Below are 21,672 nucleotides of genomic sequence, written 5' to 3' on the forward strand. Positions count from 1 at the left end.
AATGTAGTGGAAGTCAGCAACATCTCCAACACCAAAAAAAGCATGCATGAGTCGTTCGAAGTTCAAGGCCACGTTGATTATTTTCTTCTATATCCAGGGTATTGTAATGGCAGAGTGGGTTCCCAGCGACCAAACAGTAAATCAGCAGTATTACCTTGAAGTCTTGATGAAATTGCATGAACGCATAAGAAGGAACCAACCAGAATTATGGAGAAATGGTTGGATTTTGCACCAAGACAACTTGCCAGCTCACAACGCTTTGTCTGTGAAGCAGATTTTAGCTAATCACAACATCACTGTGCTTGAGCACTCACTCTGTTTGCCAGATCTGGCAAATAGGTTGGGTGCCCTCTTCCCAAAGATCAAGTTGGTGCTCAAAGGAACCCATTTTTTGTCGGTAGAAGATGTGAACGCAAAAACGATGGAGATTCTCAACAGCCTTTCAGAAAATGATCTGCAGAATTGCTTTGAACATTGGCAGCATCGTATGCAGCTGTGTGTCAACTCAGAACGGAACTATTTTGAAGGAGATCATAGTTGATTTTCTCAATTTGTTAAGTAAAAAGAGATACAGGCACAGTCTCATTTTTTCTGTATCAGACCTCGTATGTAGAGGATGAGAATTTAAAGTGAATGGGAATTAATTCTTCCCATCCAATAAGAATTGTTTCAGTGATTAATTCAGTTCAGATGTTAATTGGAGAGTTGGAGGACTGAAAATAGTAAGTAATTCATACAAGAAAATGAGACATAGAAATGTCTAGAAATTATAAGTCAAAGATGCCAAGAAATTATATTCTTGGTTTCATCCTTTATCCAAGTGTAAGCAAACAAATTTTGCGCATGCAGTAACTTCATGACTGAAGTTAGAAATCTAAATAGAAATTTCGAAGTTTGTCACACTTGGCATTTTTATAATGCTAGGTGATGCACAAATGAAAGTGGCTATGTGAGTGTTGCTCTTTATGAAGAGAAATCAACAATAGATTGTGGTCTAAATATACTTTGAAAGGTCACTAGTGAGAAAGAGATAAATATTGTTTGAAGAGTGGTTAGGGTTGTCTAGTATTCTGGTAGGCACATTGAACAGTTTGTGTGAGATTGTTTATAGCAAATACCTTGGTAACTTCATGCTTGATCTGACTGAAAAGGAAAGCATGTAAAAATTTCATGTAAAAGCAAATAAACATTTCAGAAGTGGAAACTGTAACATGGTATATCAGAGTGTAAATATACACAAATGTTATCTTTGTGTAATTGGGAAGTAGGTGTCTTTTTAAAAATAGACAGAAGATGGAATGAACATGGTTGAGGTTGGAACTGAGCATATATATTAATATGTACCTGGGAAATTTGCCTTTTTGCAACCCAATAATTGAATTTGTTACTTGATTCCCACTAATCATGATTTTGCTATAACATGACAGTTTACACTCAGGCTGACATTGTCTAAGTCCCTTTTTTATGACCATTTTTGGTTATAGACCTCCCATTTGTCTCCATCTTTCTCTGCTGAACATTGCTGTTGGCAACATTCTCCAACTAGCTCATCTTTTCCGCTTTCTCTCTGGTCATCCAAACATTCATCTTGCTTTACATGGATGCTATTGGGTGACTGTCCATCTATCACTTTTCATTTGTGCAATATGTCCTGTCCATTTCAGTTTTAAAATCTTTTGTTTTTATATCATTCTTTGTCTTATAGTCTGATGGCTCAGTTTCCTCATTCAGTCCATTTCATTCTATTTGTTCGGTTATTGGCCATGTCTTTCTCTTTTCTGCATGTCACAACTAGATGATACATTTGTTGAAAAGTTTGACTCTATTTTCAGGTATTATTTTTATCGCATAGGATTTTTTTTTCAGTTTGCCTAAAGCCAACCATCTTAGCTTCTTTTCCCTACTATAAAAGTTATTCTAATATTCTTGTATTTGCTCTATTTTATTATTGTCAATTTTTTGTTATTTTTTTCTTCTGTTATTTTGATTTCTTCAATATTTGTCATCATTGTTTATTTATTTATTTTTTCATAGTTTATATATAACCATGCTTTATTTGGTACTGTATGTTATTCATTCATCATTTCTTTTAGCTCTTTTGTTGTTTCCTATTACTACACTGTCATCAGTGTTTAGCATTGTTTTCTTAATTTTGATATCTCTTTGTTACTTCAATCTAGTTTACTTAGGGTATATCAGTATATTCTAATACTGCATGATATAATTTGGACGAAATAGTATCTCATTGACCTGTCCTTTATTTTGAATTGGCTAGTTTGTTCATGTATGTATGTATGTATATATCATCATAGTTTATTCCAGAAGATGGCAATCGCAGTAGAGGAAGACCATGCAAACAGTTTTTGCAATACAATGTGAAAAGGGAAAAGAGATTTACATTAAAAATTAAAGATTGCAAATTATGGTCTTCCAAGTCTCTCTATCTCCAGCTAACTGGTAGATATCAGATGGAGTTTTACAGTTCAGCCTGTAGATGGTTTCACATATGTATTGCCAAAATTGTTTGCATGGTCTTCCTCTACTGTGATTACCATCTGATTTGTACAGGATGGGGGATTCCAAAAAGGATGAGACTTCAGGATGTGTGTGCGTGTGCAGATACTTGCAGTTGCTTTTTCATATATTTTATTAGCTGTATATAATTTTGGCTTATTTTGCATTTCTTCTCATTCTTAGAATTGCTTTTTTTTTTCAACTGAATCAGTGACTTTTTTTATAGTATATAAAATCTAAGTACAACCTGCATTGTATTGTCAGGAAAAAATTGACAACATAGAATAGTTAATAATTAAAATAAAATTTAAAACAGGATGACCTAAAGTCCTATAATTATGTCACCTGTTGGCTTTGATTGGGTGTTCTTGGCTGTTGGCTGAATGTCAGCTGATGTGGGTCTCCTATAGGAGAGGCAGTTTGATAAATACCATATTTGTTTAAGTTGGGATAGTTGGTGAGAACTGCAGCTGATTCGAGTAGAAGCCTCTTGAATTTAAATTTGCTTTGGTAGAGTACAAAGGGGATAGCATTCTGTGCATTTTTCTTAGTTGATTCCATGCCTCACTAATTTATAGGGAGAACAAGCTATAGGCCTGTAATTTTTTTTTTAATACTCTTTTTCTGAACAAGCATCATGATAGCATTGTTCTAGCTATTTAATATGGCTTTCTCTTTTGGGCATTTATTAAACAGATTTTTTATAGCTCTTTTAATATTTCTCCTGCTGCTTTTATCATTTCAGCTGTAATTCTATCTTCTCTTGTCATTTCCCCCCCCCCCCATATCTTTCATCACTTATTCTATTTCTAACTTTTGTATTTTTGGAATATTCTCTTCTTCCTGTTCTTCTGGCTTCCATGTAATAATGTTTTCATCAGTGCTTGTAGTGTTATAGTGTTATACAATTATGAAAGATACTCTCTATTTTTCTACTATACTTTTTTTTTTTATATAATTGGTATTTCATCAATTTTCATTTCCTAGTGTTTTTTTTTTTTTTCTTTGTGAGATTGTTTCATAGTGATTTCATATTTGTTGTCTGTTGTTTATTGTATCATATTATCTTTAATATTTATTTTGTAAATTCTACTGTATTTCTTTTTCCTTCTCCAATTTTTAAACCTTTTTATCTCTTGCAGTCTTATGTGCACTTTCTGTAATGATTAAATATTTTTCTGTATAGTATCCTTTTGTAGATTTGTTTTCCTTCATGTCATTTCTTTGATGGTATACTTTTTTACAATTTCTTCCTGATATAATTTTTTGTTGGCTACTAATGTATCATTTACATATTTTTTACTTTATTCCATTTCATCTCATTAATTTTATCCACTATTCTCTCTGCCAGTAGTCTTTCCTCCCTGCACTTTTAGCTCAGAGATCAGCTCATTGCTGGCAGAACACTACCTTTGATTCAAAACTTTCCCATGTCATACATCTTTTTAAATTGTGTGATTTACACTGTTTGCTACTGTTCTTCACAGACTCATGTGCATAGTTTTATTATCCAACTTTCAGCAATGGTGTGAAATGGTAGGCATAAGCACATTGCATCTTATCTGTGTGCTACCTAAATATTCAAGTAAATTAAATACCTTCGCAAATTTATTTATGCTATTATTTTAGGTGACTTCTCTTTCTTCTTCTGAATCTCTGTATCATTGTAGTAGTAGTAGTACCATTTAGATTATTTGGTCTGTTTAAATGATATTATATTTACACCTGGCTGTACCATGTAGTCCAGGTTGTGCTACATGTTATGCTATGATATGTTTTATTATAATGAATAGTAGTTATTCTTGTGTGACTTTTTTTTTTTTTTAGTGGAGGCCTGTAATAGTAATAATTCAAATTTCTTAAGCAAATAAATATTGAAAATTGATTATTACATGATTTCTCATTTTAACAAAATAAAATCAGAATGTAACAATATCTTTTAATGTTCCCTGAGTTGAAAAATATCTAGTATCTTGATACCTCTATCCTAATTATTAATAGATAGGTGGACCTATTTATACCATGTATAAAGGTGAATTAACTGAAGAAATATGGGAAGAGCTCCAGAACAATATGGGTATATATGAAGCAGATCTTGAAAGAAGAGGAACATCATTTTTTGGAGGTAAAATATCAATGACTTTCTGGACCTAAAGTTCATTTATTTTTGTATAGTGCTAATAATTGATTAGTATGCATTATATTTTTTGAAGCCCATAATTTTCAATGCCAAACCAGTATAATTTATCTATAATGAAATGTTAATAAATGATGGGTCCTGTTTACTTTGTAGATAATCTTATTTTCAATTATTTTTTTTGGGCTGAACTGTGTTTGAACATTACTGAAAAGATAGAAAATTTTTAGCCTCTGTACAGTCTTTGAGAAATAGTAGATATGATATAAATATAAATATTAACAGCTCAGAGAGTGAGAGAGATATAAAGTACAGAGAACTTTCATTTTTAAAATTAGAACCTATGCACAAAGTAGGATGATCATTCAAAATTTAAAGCAGTTGAATTGGATAAAAATGCAAGGAAAATACTTTTTGATCCCATGATGGTGTTTAGCCATTTCAATAGTTGTCATCAAATGTGGATGAAGAGAAAAAAAGGGTTTCATGAGGGAGCTGTGTTTTTCTTATAGGTAGAGTTAAGTAGAAAGTGCTTTGATTGGGAATTTAGAATAGTGCTTTGTTTAGCTGCTAATCGGATGAGATTATACAGTTTGAGAATTTGTCATTGTGATTTATTTTTATCGCGAAAGTTTCTGAAAGGTGTGTGTGTAGTCTTATTTCATTTTTATATCTAATATAATTGTCTTTTAATATCAGGAATGTGCTGATGCTGTCTTGTACGCTATGCTATTTCATTTGTTAGATTTGAGCATTCTGGACAGGATTATCTGAGTACTCCCAGGACTACATCATCATCATCATTCCTGATGACCTAATTACATCAAATAACAACAAACATGTCAATTTTGAATGTTGTTTTACCAATCTCTTTTATTTTCTCTCTGATGATGTCCTTTGAAAAATGAAATTTGTGTGTTTTATATGTACCAACCATTATTCATTTCTTAATTTAAAAAAAAAGTATATATAACTGAGTTGGATTCCAAATGTTTGAGGAGATAGTAATTTCATGATTTGGCTGCTAGTAACTTTGATGCTTCCCTGACTGTGCGCATCTTGGTGTCTAGTTATATAGTTCCATTTCTCGTCAGTGTTCTATTCTGTGTTTTACTGAAAAGATACTCACCAAGTTTTCAAACATCCACTTAATTTAACATTAGTACAAAAGTTGCTGTTGAAGAATGCTTACAGTGACATCTTGACCATATTGTCCTTAATCAACAACAACCTTTTTATTAATATGCAGGGTAACCAGATTATTTGGTGTTGTCTGAACATTACATTAATCACCAAGTTCAAAAGTACTTCAAGAATTGCAATGCAGCAGTCTACAAATACTCTGAATACCTGCATTACAATTCCTATAATGACTGTTAGGATAGATGCTAAGCAAAGAGAATTTATCTTTTGCAAGAAGATAGCACATTGTTAAATCGATGATACTGTATGATTTATATACTTAATTCGTACTTGATTCTTATTTATACTTTATACTTAATTAGTTGTTTACTTAAATCTATCCTTTCTTACTTAAACCTTCTTCTATCAAAATCCTACTGGCTGCTCTATTGTTATATATTTATCTTTCGTTATTTATTCTTTCTTCTCTTACTTTAATCTTATTTTTATATCTAGGATTGTTTCCTCTTCGGATACTGGCAAATTTATATTTTGCTGCGCCAGCCAGTATCCTATAGCAGAAAAGATCCTTGCTCAGGGAGACAATACTAGAGTCTGAAGATTACTTACACAATACCTTATAAACTGTCGTAGTTGTTTACTTAAATCTATCCTTTCTTACTTAAACCTTTTTCTATCAAAATCCTACCGACTGCTCTATTGTTATATATTTATCTTTCGTTATTTATTCTTTCTTCTCTTACTTTAATCTTATTTTTATATCTAGGATTGTTTCCTCTTCGGATACTGGCAAATTTATATTTTGCTGCGCCAGCCAGTATCCTATAGCAGAAAAGAACCTTGCTCAGGGAGACAATACTAGAGTCTGAAGATTACTTACACAATACCTTATAAACTGTCGTATAGATTTAGATTATTGCAGTCGTGACCTAAATCTATATTTTATATTCACTCTCTAAATCCTTCCTGCCAAAATAGGTTCTATTTTTATAAGTGGTAAGTTGGAATCGTAATCAGGCATGACTCAGGTTCAGGTAAATATGACATGTTTATTGGAATATCTAAAACACAATACAAAATTCATACACTCAATTACGCTCAATACTAAATAAAACTCGAAATAAGAGATTAACACATTAGAACTAATTAAAACTTATAAGGCAAGCTAAACACAGTAATTACACATTGGGATATAAAGTAAACGATGTTAAGTTAAGCATATTCCTTTCAGTAGTATTACTCGTACGAACAAAACTAACAACCATTCAAATGTTACTGAGATACTAAATTCTATTTTTCTTATCGCATCAAGTTAATCCTATCACATACAAAATTACAAAAAGATCTCTTCTAAACAATTCTTCTAACTCACAAACGAGGTTAACTTTCTGATTAGAGACTGTTCACAGAGTTCCTTAGAATAAAGTTCTAAATTTCGCAATCGTAAACAATCTCATCATCATCATCAAATTCCTGTTATGTACCCTCAAGGGGTGTACAGGATATGATAGTACTACATGAAAAAAAAATTACATCATTATTAATTTCCTATCTACAATTTTCCTCCAAATCAGTCTGTTACTTGTCAAGACTCCAACATTATCAGATCTTATATTTCTATCGTCTAAGGCACTTTGTACCGTATCAATCCACCTATATCTTGGTCTTCCTCTGGGTCGTTTTCCTGCCAACCTGGCAGAGAACACTTGTTTTGCTAATCTTTCCTCTCCCATTCTATTTAAGTGACCATACCATCTGAGATTAGCTCTGCTAACGCATTCCTGGATGCTGACAATGTCAAGTTCTTTCCTAATATCCTCATTTTTAATATGATATTGCCATTGATGCCATTTGTTCACACCTATAATCTTTCTCAGGACTCTCATATCTGTGGTCTCTAGTCTTTGATCAAGTGTTTTACTTCTGACCCAGCTCTCAGATCCATAAGTTAAAACTGGTTTGAACACTGTCTTGCTAATTTAGTGTTCCGACTAATTTCTTTCTTATTCCATATGAGTTTATTCAATTGACTTCCCACCATACCAGCTTTGCTGATTCTGTTGTCTATTTCTATATTTAATTTACCATCTTCAGTAAAAATCATGCCTAAATAGCTGAAATGTTTTACTTGTTCCATAGGTTCTCCATTCACAACGCATTTGACATTTTAAATGATTCTGCCTATTTTCATTGTCTTTGTCTTTTTATTGCTGACCTTCATACCATATCTAATACAACAGTTATTCAATTTAGTCAGAGAATCTTGCAGACTTGTAGCAGATTTATTTAGAAGTATAACATCATCCGCATAAAGCAAAGAGCTGATCTTCTTTCTTCTAATGAACATTCACACAAAATTAGAGCAATTACACCTTACTGACTTTTTCTGCGTCGTTCTGCACCACGTGTTTGTCTGGATATTTCTCATCTATTTTGGCTGTCTATGCCAACGTAGGGGTTACGCTATCTTCATTCTTTCTGCCAGAAACGGACTCAAAATCTTTGCGTTTCAGGAACAACTCAATGGGGCTTTTCAGCGATGGCTTGATTCTGCTAGGACTGGAATGTTTACCTTCAGCTTTGCATGGAATCCAGCTTCATTTCTTTACGAATGCTTGCTGCCCGACATCACAGACTTCACTCCCCCCCTATGCGAAACTGCCCGCCAACTTCCGAACCACCCAACAGGAAAACGATCCGACAAGAGATCAAGAGAAATGCCCTGTGTTCCAGGCTCAACCCCCTTTTATACTCCTATAGAGCGCCCTCTTTTTCAGCCCCTTTTTGCACACGATCCTTACTAATTTCACCCTTTGGCTTATCCTTCGTTTCTATGATGCTGATATACTCGGATTCATGGAATACATGGTTACATGATTTTCCGAATAAGCTATATCCGCCAGCGTTACGCTGTACACGTGTAGCTTTAGGCCTTCCAGGAATTAATACTTAACAGCTTTATGATGACTCACAATAGATTTTACATAACTTAAGTAAGGCTTAAATTTAATTCACATTATCCCTCTTTTTTAAGACATACAAAATGAAATCTCAAATTAATCACAATAGCTTAAATATAAGGTGCTTAAATAAAGAATACAAATTTTTACATAAAATGAGGAAGTTTTACTTTTAATTACAATTGATGTGCAGGTATTTCTCTATGTTTGCAATTTTTATATGTTAGACCCTAAATGAATGATTTCTTTCCAAGATTCCTTCATTTAGGATCTAACAACATTAAGAAGTAAATAATGAGCAACAAGTGAATTTTTGCTCCTGAGTGCTTGCAAATCCTAATATGAGCAGGAAAATACATAATTGTCAGTATGGATTTCACCTCTGTTGTCAACAGGGACTTTCTTGCTTATGTCACTCACATTTGAACAGATGTCATGAAAAAGTTTGGAAAAGCTGAAGTGGTTGCCCTTTATATCTCTTAGGTATTTGATCTGGTTTTTCACAAAAACCTATTTAAGTAAACTCCCACCATATGGTCTGTCTTTTGACTTCTGAAACTGGGTTTCCAGCTTTTTGTCTGGGCATACATTACTTGTGATGATGGATGATTCATTGTACTCAAACTGCATAGCATTTACTGATATTCCATAGGGCTCTTTTTTGCCAGCAAGCTTCTTTCTGTATATCAATAACTTTCTTCAGTTGACTGCAAATCCTTTACACAATTTTGATGCTGATGACAGTAACAGTGATGACAAGGTTTGTCAAATGAGAAAGAGGAACATATGATCAGATTCTCATCTTCAAACCATTCTTCATTGATGTTCTGAAAATCTTGTTAATTTCATTACTGGATTTAGTTGAGTGTAAGTTGTATTGATAATGTGTTTGGGTTTGAATTGGAAATTTGAATTTGAAAAAAAGACTTGGGTTTGAATCCCATTTAGGACAATCCTGGCAGGTGTGAGCCTTATGGGACTTTCAATACTGCATATACTTTTCTCCATTAAGTTTCCAGTTGTGTTAGGTACACATGATAATTGTGGAATGGCAGCCATATTTGCTTAAAAGTGATGTGAAAATAAATTTATATATTTAGATAGTGCATTTTTATTTGTAAAGGCAGTGTCAAAAATTAAGGAAAGACAAGTCTCGTCTCTATGATTTGATAGATGATTTTGCCATGCTTGCTTAGGAAAAGATTTCAAATGTTCACGATGGAAAAGAGTTCAAGATCCTTTCCAGATACAGCTAAGCTAGCTTGTTTTAGATACTCAGATAGAGGCCTGAGTTTTCCTCACTCCTAAAATATCTGACTTGAAGACAGTTGTAATTGACCAACAATTACAGCTTTTCTCAGGTCAGGGCAGTTATATGCTGATAATACCTCATGGCATTAAATTTCCTTTGAGAATTGTGTTATAATTCTAAAACAACAGCTTTATACAATAATAACTGAATATCAAGCATAAGCAAATCAATGCATGATAAAATAGATTTCTCTGTAAATATATTTTAAACACAGCAGTGTTCTGTATCCACCATCCAGTTGGGTGATATAGAAGTTGGGGACAAAGGAAAAGATGGAATGAGACCAGAACAGGCAATTGGGCCTAAATCCCTGAAAGGATGGTGAAATCTGATATACTGTATTCAGTTATAATTTAATGATGTCTAAAATTTCTTAAAAATATTGTCATAAGAGGTTCCATGCAATATATAACACATAAAGCATATTGAGAGTTTATTTTTCACTCGGTTAGACTATAATAAGTTTAGTTTAATCCTTTATCCAAGTGTGAGCAAACAAAGTTTGTGCCTGAAAGTATCTTCAGGACTGGGGTAAGGCAGTACAACACCTTACCCCAGTCCTGAAGATACTTTCAGGCACAAACTTTGTTTGCTCACACTTGGATAAAGGATTAAACTAAACTAAGTCTAACCAAGTGAAAAATAAACTCTCAACATCTTGCCCTGAATCCGGAGTAATTTAATAATAAGGTTGTACACCCTTTGGCAACTCCTATAGGTTGGGATGACCTCTCATTGCTTCTGCCTTAGTGTCTCCACTACTGGGCCTGGTGTTATATCTTTCTTTCCTATCTCGTTCTGATTTCTATGTCTAGTTTACCATTACATCTTATCTTTACTTATTTATCCTTTCTCTCTCACACATGCAAGTAAATCGTTTATCTCCTATCAAATGAACTTATTTGTTAGGATCTTTGCAGTCTTATTGGCCTCTCTATTTTCTAAACATCACTTTATCGCACAACAATCTGATGGAGTTCACCCTATAAGTATTAACACATTTATTTTTTTACTGCGCCAGCTAATACCTAGGATGCAAATGATTCTTGCTCAGGGTGACCTTTTCAGAGTGCCAAATGATATTTAGATCCAGATTAATCTTACCCTTCAAATTCACAGGTCATTACCATGCCATTCAGATACACGTGGCCATTAGTTAACACAACAGCACAATTTACACATTAAGTTTAGCATAATCAGATATCTACTCGGCCTCGTGGGCTAACAAATCTTAACACTGTTTCGGACTTATGCCTAGTTGTAGGCTACTCTTACAGTCCCTTAAGTTTCAGTCCAATATAAATGTTCTCACAAGGAATTCACTTTCTTCTATAACTGGAATTAGAATTTCAAAAGTCTACATTACTATCTCTGTCCTTGATTTCTTAAACTTGTTCCTGCCTTGTCTGGTCATCAAGGCCTTCATTATAATCACTTTAGAGGATATCTTCCGTAGATCTGTGCGAGTAGAATCTCCGCGGGAAAACTGGGAGGTGGCACGGTAACGCTGCCGGCATCAAATTTGGTTCTTCTGTCCCACGACAACGCACAGCTATCCTAGAGCACGGACATAGCTTGGCCCAATACGAATGCTACGACAGACGAACCAAATGCCTTCCCCGACTAGCCAGAAAACTTCCCCGACAACGACGAGCTCGACCACTGTCTGAGAGATCAGGAACCAGGAATCCAGGAAAAAAGATCTCGAATTGTCTTTGCAAGGCCTTTTTGTATAATTCTTTCCTCTCGGCAAATCTTGATCTTCGCGATGCGCCAACGCGGTCACGTGTGCCAACGTCGGTCACCTTAGCTCCCTCTATTTTTTTCGCACATGTGTCTGCCTTCCTTTCTTGGAAGACGCTTAGGTTTCCTTTTCCAATAGTTCTCTCCCTTCCTTCTCTTTCATATTGCAGGACAGCAAAGTGACCCTTGAACCCTGACTCATAGGCTTTGCTAATTTAGTACTAGAGACTGGCTTTTTCAAATGGATTTGCCAGCTTACATGGATCTCTATATCTGGTTCAGACTTAATACAGATTATATATAAAATATAAAAGTTTATTATACAAATCCATGAAATTCCTAAATTTTAATTGTTTTGTACTTGTAAACAGCTTACACTTATCCTATTGCCAACGTTCCATATTCTCTGCCTAAATTGTATTAAAGTTGTGACCTGAATAATTTACATTAAACATTTCTTACCTATTCAGGACACAACACTGGCTCCCATTGACGAGACCTCAATAAAGGTCGAAACCGGTATGGGTAGTGGCCCTTGCCTTAATGCATAGCATTACACATATCTGCAGTTGTGTAATGCTATGCATGTGCTTTGCATTATGGGAGATACTGAGATTGGAGTGATGAGAGCTTTCTCCACCTTTGCAATGAGTTGCCCGGTGTTGTACTACCTTACCAAAGTCCTGAAGATACTTTCAGGTGCAAACTTTGTTTGCTCACACTTGGATAAAGGATTAAACTAAACTTATTACATAAAGCATATTTTGTAAGATGCATTTTTGTTTCTGAAAGAGCCCAAAATTTGGGCAGTTGCATATGTTTGAAGTGAATATATTGTGCTAAACAACCTTTGATCCTGTGTATTGAACATCATGGATAATTACTGAAAGTTCTCCCACTCCTGCATAGATGACCAAGGTAAATAGCTTCATACCATATGCCTCCTGTGGTCTTTAAACCAAAAGACCTCAGAAGTATACTAAATAACTTGCACATCAGAAAGTCTTCCAGTCCTGGTGGCATCTCTCCATTTCTACTCAATGTCCCAAACTAACATCTGTACTGTATTGTTTCTTCAATCTTCTGTACTTTGCTGCAGGCATATATCCAATCGGTTCAGTGGCGAATTCTCCATGCTTGCTGTGCAAGCTCATTAATTGAGAAAGAAGTACTATTTTTTTGTTAATAAATGCATGCATTTATAAGCATTCCATTTAGGCTTTTATTTTTGTAGACAGAAAACGTCTTAAGCTTGCGCATCAATAATTGAGCTTTGCATTGTGTATCAAAGCCGATGCTTGCTCGTCTAGTCAAAATTACATTGGCTTGCTCGGTTGTAGGAGCTTACAGGTCCTTGCAGCAGCACTGTGATTTAATGCACGTGCATAGCCATTTCATGTCGTCTCACTCTGTTGCTTAAACCACAGGCCATATGCAGTCAATATAGCTCTAGCCAGTGAGCTTCAGCAGCCTTTACAAGTGTTGCATGTTGCTTGGGAAAATTAAGTTACAACCAACTTTTTATGATGATGTTATTGACCTATGGTTCATAAAGAAGAACCATAGGGTAGAATTTGTATTCAATTTAAATTGAAAAATAGAATATCAAAATAAATGTTGCATTTGTATGATTAAATGTACATAAATTTCTAAATATATCGTTTTAAATGGTCAGTACGAGTAACCCTCGTATAACGTGATACTCACACAATGCGGTTTCAATATAGCGCGGTCTACAAATTCGTCGCAGCAAGTTTAAATACGAAAGATTATTCAAAGAATCTTCAGCAGCTCTAAAAAACGTTCCTAACCTCAACAAATTTGGGTGCATGAAACTACCCCAAATTTGGGAGACTTACATTATGAGAACTTCAGCCCAACTGCCAAGACTACCAAATTAGCCCACAAGAGGGCACCATTAGGACTTTAGGAACAATTTTAGTTTCTTGCTTTCTTCCTCATTTGCTTCGTGTTAGTGCCTGCGTGCACATACCATATCTTTATGTTCCTGAAGATGGCAATGTGACGTTGCCGAAATATAGAAGTTATTCATTAAAGTTACCTTTAATTAATATACTTTATATGCGTTGTTAATACCAAAAGTGTTTTATTGTTGAAAATTGTCTTCGTTTTCTGCCAGGAAAGCACATTAAAAATCATAAGTGTGTTATCTCAAGCTGAGCACTTTATTTTCTGGTGAGTTACATACATAATTAATATGTAATGTTTTTTTATGTAAAAAAATTATTTTTATACTAATGCCACAAATTGCATTGAAAGGGAAAAAATGAATATTGAAAAGAAAATTCATCTCAAAGAAAAAAAATTAAAATCATGGATCGATTGAAAATGGAGAAAAACCAGTTGTTGTAAGGACTTTGAATTTAAATGAATCAACAATTCAAACAATCAAACACAATGAACATAAAATTCAAGAAAGTCATGATTTTAATTTTTTTTCTTTGAGATGAATTTTCTTTTCAAGAAAGTGTTTATTACTGAGTCAACGGTAAGTGCAAAGCTCGTTGCTCGTGTACGCAATTTTCTAAGAGAAAAATGAAGAAATCTCTAATGATTTGATAAGAAGATGCACTCAAAAGAAATTTCCTTTGGATGGAAATCTTATTAAACAAAAAACTTTCAAAGTTTATAAACATTTATAATGTGACTAGGTGTTCAGTGCTGATGAATCCGGGTTATATTGGAACAAAATGCCAAAACACACCTTTATTTTGAAAAATGAAAGATCAGCTCCTGGATTCAAAGTTTCCAAAGACAGAATTACTCTACTGTTTTGTAGTAATGCATCAGGTGATTACATGACAAAACTAATGTTTATTAACTGATCCTCAAATCCTCGTGCTATGAAAGATTAAAATATGCACTTATTTTTATTTTGCCTAAAATATTTATGCATTATGTGCAATGAAGCTTAATTACAATTTGTAATTTTTATAATTTTATACTTTGTATTTGTGTCATAGTTTATATGTTTTCTTAACTTACATGAATTACCTGAATTAAATAAAAATATATTTTTGTTGGATATGTCATTGTTGTTTATATAATTTAAAAAAAAAAAAAAAAAACGATTTCGGAACACAACCCTACTTTTTCTATGTGATCTGAGTCTCACATAACATGGCATTTCTATGGAACCTAATATCCTCATTATACGAGGGTTACCTGTAATTCGTTATTCCGATAATCAGATTTCAATCACACCTCTCACTCCCTAAATGATCAAGAGCAAGCGTGAATTTCAAGACCAGAATTCGCCCCTGAATCTGTTCCAAAAAAGGGAGATAGATCTGCTGTCAAAACTATTGACTGATTTTCTTCACTTGTGTCCTTTCCATAATAGTCAATCCATCCAGTACTGCTCGAAATTCCATCCAGCTGGAATTTCGACAGTATCAACTTAACAGTATCTGTTCTGCAATCTACAGGCAGTGGGTTTCGATCCCACTACAGGCATTGTCCCTAAGTTAAACAGTGATCAGCATTCATTTTAATAAAATGATGGATAATTATTAAAAATGTAAGAATAATTATTGTAATCACCCAACATTTTAACCTTCATATTAAGGTCATCACACACACACACATACATATATATATATATCATCATCATCATCATCATCATCAAATTCCTGCCATGTACCCTCAAGGGGTGTACAGGATATGATAGTACTACATGAAAAAAATTACATCATTATTAATTTCCTATCTACAATTTTCCTCCAAATCAGTCTGTTACTTGTCAAGACTCCAACATTATCAGATCTTATATTTCTATCGTCTAAAGCACTTTGTATCGTATCAATCCACCTATATCTTGGCCTTCCTCTGGGTCGTTTTGCTGCCACCCTGGCAGAGAACACTTGTTTTGCTAATCTTTCCTCGCCCATTCTATTTAAGTGACCATACCACCTGAGATTAGCTCTGCTAACGCATTCCTGGATGCTGACAATGTCAAGTTCTTTCCTAATATCCTCGTTTTTAATATGATATTGCCATTGTTGCCATCTGTTCACGCCTATAATCTTTCTCAGGACTCTCATATCTGTGGTCTCTAGTCTTTGGTCAAGTGTTTTACTTCTGACCCAGCTCTCAGATCCATAAGTTAAAACTGGTTTGAACACTGTCTTGTATACAGCTAATTTAGTGTTCCGACTAATTTCTCTCTTATTCCATATGAATTTATTCAATTGACTTCCCACCATACCAGCTTTGCTGATTCTGTTGTCTATTTCTATATTTAATTTACCATCTTCAGTAAAAATCGTGCCTAAATAGCTGAAATGTTTTACTTGTTCCACAGGTTCTCCATTCACAACACAGTTGACATTTTCAATGATTCTGCCTATTTTCATTGTCTTTGTCTTTTTATTGCTGACCTTCATACCATATCTATTACAACAGCTATTCAATTTAGTCAGAGAATCTTGCAGACTTGTAGCAGATTTATTTAGAAGTATAACATCATCTGCATAAAGCAAAGAGCTGACATTAACATCTCCAATTTTGATATCATGTTTAATACCACTTTCCTTCATAATGTGATCCATATAGATAATGAATAACAGAGGGGATAATGTACATCCTTGTCTCACACCAGATTTAACATTAAACCATCTTCCTGTACTTCCTTCAATTCTGACTGCTGACTTACAACTCAAATAAAGACTAAGTATTGCTTGGTATAATGCCCCATTCACACCATATAACTGCAGCATATTGAATAGCTTCTCTCTTGGCACCTTGTCATATGCCTTTTCCAGATCGACAAAACTTAAATACAGATCTTTGTTATATTCCCATGCTTTCTCGACTATTTGTCGTAAAGTGAAGATCTGATCCTGACAGCCTCTATTTGGCCTGAATCCAGCTTGTTCTTCACCAAGCTTTTCTTCCACAATTCTTCTCAACCGTTTCTCAAGTATACTTGCATAGATCTTGCCAGGAACACTCAGTAGAGAAATACCTCTGTAATTCTCACATTCAGTTTTATTTCCCTTTTTATATATGGGTACTATGAGAGCTCTACTCCAATCATCGGGAATTCGTCCCTCTGTCCAGGCTTTCTGAACTATGCAGTGCAGCCACTGTAATACTCTTATACCACCATACTTCAGCATTTCAGGTCGAATATCATCTACTCCTGCTGCCTTTCCACATTTCAGGCCTTTGATGGCTTTTTCTACTTCAAGTATGGATATGTATTCCTGACTGCATGCCTGGTCAGTGTTTTTTACCACTGTGCTGTCATCACTGCTTGTTTCATTTAGCAGTTTTTCAAAGTAATTACTCCATACTTCAAGGATATCTTTTTCTCCCGTTTTCATGTCACCTTTATCATCTCTAATTCCTTTTACAGCACTCTTTCCTCCATTCTTAAGTTTCTTCAACAACCTCCAGAATATTTTGCCACCTTCTTGATATTTATTTTCTAGATTCTTGCCAAAGTCCTCCCATGACTTTTGTTTAGCTAGTTTTACACAGTGTTTAGCATTCTTGCATTTGTCTCTATATTCTCTAAGAGCAAAAGCTGACTTATTTGCCAGGAACTTTTGGTATGCTTTCTTCTTTTCCTTCACTGCCTCTTTAACTTCCTGTGTCCACCAGGGAGTTCTGATTTTTTTATCCTTACAAACAACCTCACCACAGGCCTCTCTGGCAGAATCAATCAATGTTTTCTTCAGAGTTTGCCACTGAATCTCCAAGGTTTGGTTCCTGTTCTCAAACTCTTTCATTTTTTCTTCAATAATCTTTGTGTATTTTAGTCTACAGTTCACATCTGAGAGAGCTATATATATATATATATATATATATATATATATATATATACACACACACACACACACACACACACACACACACACATGGGAGGAGGGAAAAAAAATATAGCAGAGAACAAATTCATGTTTTCTTTTAATACAGCAGTAGTGGCAGCCTAATCAATCTTCTTCTTCTGCAGCTTTTCTCACTTAAGTAGGATCTGTGTTTGTGGTGAGTCTCCTCCACAACCTCCTGTCTTGGGCTGTAGCCACATCCAAGTTCTTCATCCTCAAGTCCTCCTCCACCATCTCCCTCCATCTCTTCTTTGGCCTTCCGTGCTTCTTCCTCCCCTGCACATCCATCTGCATGACCTTTCTTCCCACATACTCGTCTTCCCTCCTCATCACATGACCAAACCATCTCAACCTTGCCTCCTGTACCTTTGCTCCTAAGTTCGTATCTTTCACCGTTCCCCTTACGTAGTCATTTCTCAGATCTCAGACGATCCTTTCTGGTCACACCGCACATCCACCTAAGCATTCTCATCTCCACTACCTCCATCCTGCTGATGTTATTTTCCCTCAGGGTCACAGTTTCCATAGCATAAGTCATAGCTGGTCTCACTACTGTCCTGTAGATTTTGCCTTTTAGATTGATCGGCATCCTCTTATCGCAGAGCACTCCAGCCATCTCTCTCTCTCCAGTTCCTCCATCCTACTTGTATCTTGCATCCCACTCCCTTCTCAGCCTCACCATCCTCTTTCATTGTTGAACCTACGTATCTAAAGTCACTGACCTTCCTGATGACATTTCCTTCCACTCCAGATCTGTCTCCTGGCTGCCATCCGCTTTGCAACACATATACTCTGTCTTACTTCTGCTCAGTCTCATACCTCTCTCTTCCAGTACTTTCCTCCAACTTTCCAGTTTAGCTACCACTTCTTCTCTTGATTCTGCACACAGCACGATGTCATCTGCATACAACATAGTCCAAGGCGTGTCTTCTCTCACCTCCTCCATCACCACCTCCATCACAATATTAAACAGGAACGGACTTAATGCTGACCCTTGATGCAAGCCAACTGTCACTGGAAAACTTTCTGTCTCTCCCAGGCAGGTTCGAACTCTTCTCTTCACATTTCTGTACACCTCCTGCACCAACCTGACATATTTCTCTCATATCTTCTTCTCTCTCAGACACCTCCGGACTTCTTGCCTTGGCACTCTATCATATGCTTTCTCCAGTTCAATAAATACCAGATGTAGCTCCCTTTGCTTCTCTCGAAACTTTTCCATCATCTGTCGTAACCCAAAGATAGCATCGTTCTACCATTGACCTGCTGTGGGACAAGAGTACTTTCCCTCCATTCCTCAGGTATATTTTCCTGTTGACAAACTTTTATTAACAGGTCCCACAGCAGGTCAATTTCCTCTTCCCTCACTGCCTTCCATGCCTCCACTGGGATCTTGTCAGGGCCCACCGATTTTCCATTCTTCATCCTCTTTATGGCTTCCTTCACTTCCACTCTACTAATGTTCTGCACCATCCCCTCATAAGGCTCCCCATCTTCTCTGTGAGTCCTTGCATTTTCTTCATTCAAAAGCCCTTCAAAGTATATTCTCCATCTGTTTCTTATATCCACATCCCTCCTTAATACCCTTCCTCCAGAGTCTTTGATCTGCCTCTCATATACGATGTCCTTTGATGTGTTATTTCTACATTTTGCCAATCGATAAATCTTTCCTGTCCTTCCTTTGTTTCTAATTGATCATAAAGGTCTTGATATGCCGTGGCCTTCTCCTGTGGAACAACTCACTTGGCTTTTCGCTTTTTCTCTCTGTACTCCTCTCTGTCCTCTTCCACTCTTGACTCGTCCCACTTCTGCTTTGCCTTCCTCTTAGCCATCACTACTTCTTGTGCATTATTATTCCACCACCAACCCTCCTTCTGCTCTCTGATCTTTCCAAATGTTTCACCAAGCACCTCAATTGCACAGCCGAGAATTGCTTTTGAATTATGTCTCCACCAATCGTGTATATGTGTACACGTTCTAGTCCATCCAAAATCCTCTTTAACACCTTCTCCCTAAAATGGTTCCTCACACTCTCTTCTTTCAAGCGAAACTTAATTTTCTTCCTCCCATGGCTTCCAAAGGTTCTTATCTTCTACTTTATTTTAAAGTCTGCGCACAGTAGCCAGTGTTGAGACACCACTTGATCTGTTGGGATTACCTTACAATTTGTTACTGCCTTAAGATGTTTTCTTCTAGTCAAAATGTAGTCAATCTATGAACTATTGTTGCTACTTCTAAATGTTATCAAATGCTCTTCCCTCTTACAGTAAAAGGAGTTCACAATTGCCATATCAAATGCTACTGCAAAGTCCAAAATCCTCTCTCCTTCCTGGTTCATTTCCACTCCATGGCCACTATGCACTCTTTCACAGTCCCTATCCTATGTGTCTGTTCAAGTCTCCTCTGGCAATCATCATCTCGTTTTCTTCCAGTTCCCTCATTTCTTCATCTAGCACATTCCAGAATTCATCTTTCTCTTCTGCTGTACAGCCAACTTATGGGGCATATACACATAAGATGACCAGTTGTTCTTCTCCAAGGCCCAGTTTCATTCGCATGATCCTGTCATTCTTCCACTTCCAATACTTTGCTCTTCATTCTGCCACACACCACAATTCCAACACCATTTCTTCCTTCTTTATTTGCTCCAGAGTAGAACAATTTATACCCGTCTCCTGCACGCATAAAATGTCCAACTTCCTCATCATGTCTGCCACCTCTCTTCCCCTTCCAGTCATGCTTCCAACATTCAACATTCCCACTTGCAACATTCTTTTCACTTGCTGGACTCACTTCTTTAACTGCACCCTCCCTTGATGTGGTAGCCCTCGTCCACTTCTCGCAGCTGTAGGGCGATGTGGCTGCGCATTGCTCAAGGGGTACGCCCTAGCCCTTGTATCACTTTCTTTTTAACTCATCTGATCATAGCTAGAGCTGGCAGTGAAGTTTTATGACCAGATGCCCTTCCTGACATCAACCCTCGCCATTTATCCGGACTTGGGACTGGCACCTATTGGGGCTAGCTTGCCCCTTCGGTTGGCAGCCTAATCAATAATTTAACATAAATGTTTGTTATATTAAGGCTAAGGTCATAGAGTGCTAACAGTCATAATTATAATTTATAATGACATTTTTAGAACAAATGGTTATGTGCCATCCATATATTCTTGAGATTTTGAGACCATTATTGTTGAGATTAGGATAGTTGTTGGAATTTCACAGGCCTTATTAAATTTGTGCTCATACTAAGTTTTGGTGTGATGTAATGAACAGATGCCTTTCCAGTTTATTCTATGTAGAGTATCTTGGACATGATCATAGTTATGAAATTTAATGTCTTTTATGTTCCTTTTATCCAGATAGGAATTGTGCATCCAGTTTCACTTATAATATATAAGGCAGGTTACAGGTGCATTGCATACAGTATACTCGGAATTGAATAAGTTCTTTTTAATTTTGCAGGAGGTTTAAAGGCGGCATTAAGGTTGTATTTGTGCCGTATTCTATTTAATTTATCTGATATATATATATATGGAATGGCTACAGTTTATTGTAATCTAGTTTATTTTTATTAATAGGTGCAATCAGTCTTAAATTAAAAATGCCAAGAAATTATATTCTTTAATTTAATTTAGTTTCTTGGGATTTTTAATTTAATTTTTAACCAATTAAAAAAAACTTTCTACAACTAGGTGCAGTCTTGTGAAGAATTTTATTGATAGTATTTTTACTATAACCATTTTTAGGAAAGTATTGCTGACAATTTTTAATTTCATTCATGCTTAAGTGCTTGCTCACTGGAGCAAATTATTAAAGCCATGTTTTTTTTTTAGTGTATTAATGACATTTAGTTTTTGTATTGGTTAGAGTTTGTGTATATATTGGTCAGTATGTATAGGTTTACAATAAATAGTAAACAAAAGACTGCCGGAAGAAAGACATAACAAGCATATCCAGAAATGGAGGAAGTGTGTTCTGACTTTCAGTTTCAGTTGTGAATTATGTGTT

General features: G+C 35.6%; 1 protein-coding gene across 1 annotated transcript in view; it reads left to right on the forward strand.

Annotated features, from left to right (window-relative positions):
* LOC150096610 (pyrimidodiazepine synthase-like) overlaps positions 1 to 21,672 on the forward strand; it is an 85,031-nt gene that overhangs the window by 49,468 nt on the left and 13,891 nt on the right. Inside the window, exon 4 of the mRNA XM_090408752.1 lies at positions 4,516 to 4,639. Coding sequence (XP_090264878.1) covers positions 4,516 to 4,639 — 124 coding nt within the window. The remainder of the gene's footprint in view (positions 1 to 4,515; positions 4,640 to 21,672) is intronic.

Source organism: Typopeltis vanoorti, chromosome 18, assembly GCF_054136105.1.
Source record: "Typopeltis vanoorti isolate ZY-2024b chromosome 18, IOZ_Tvanoo_1.0, whole genome shotgun sequence".
Lineage (NCBI taxonomy): Eukaryota > Metazoa > Arthropoda > Arachnida > Uropygi > Thelyphonidae > Typopeltis > Typopeltis vanoorti.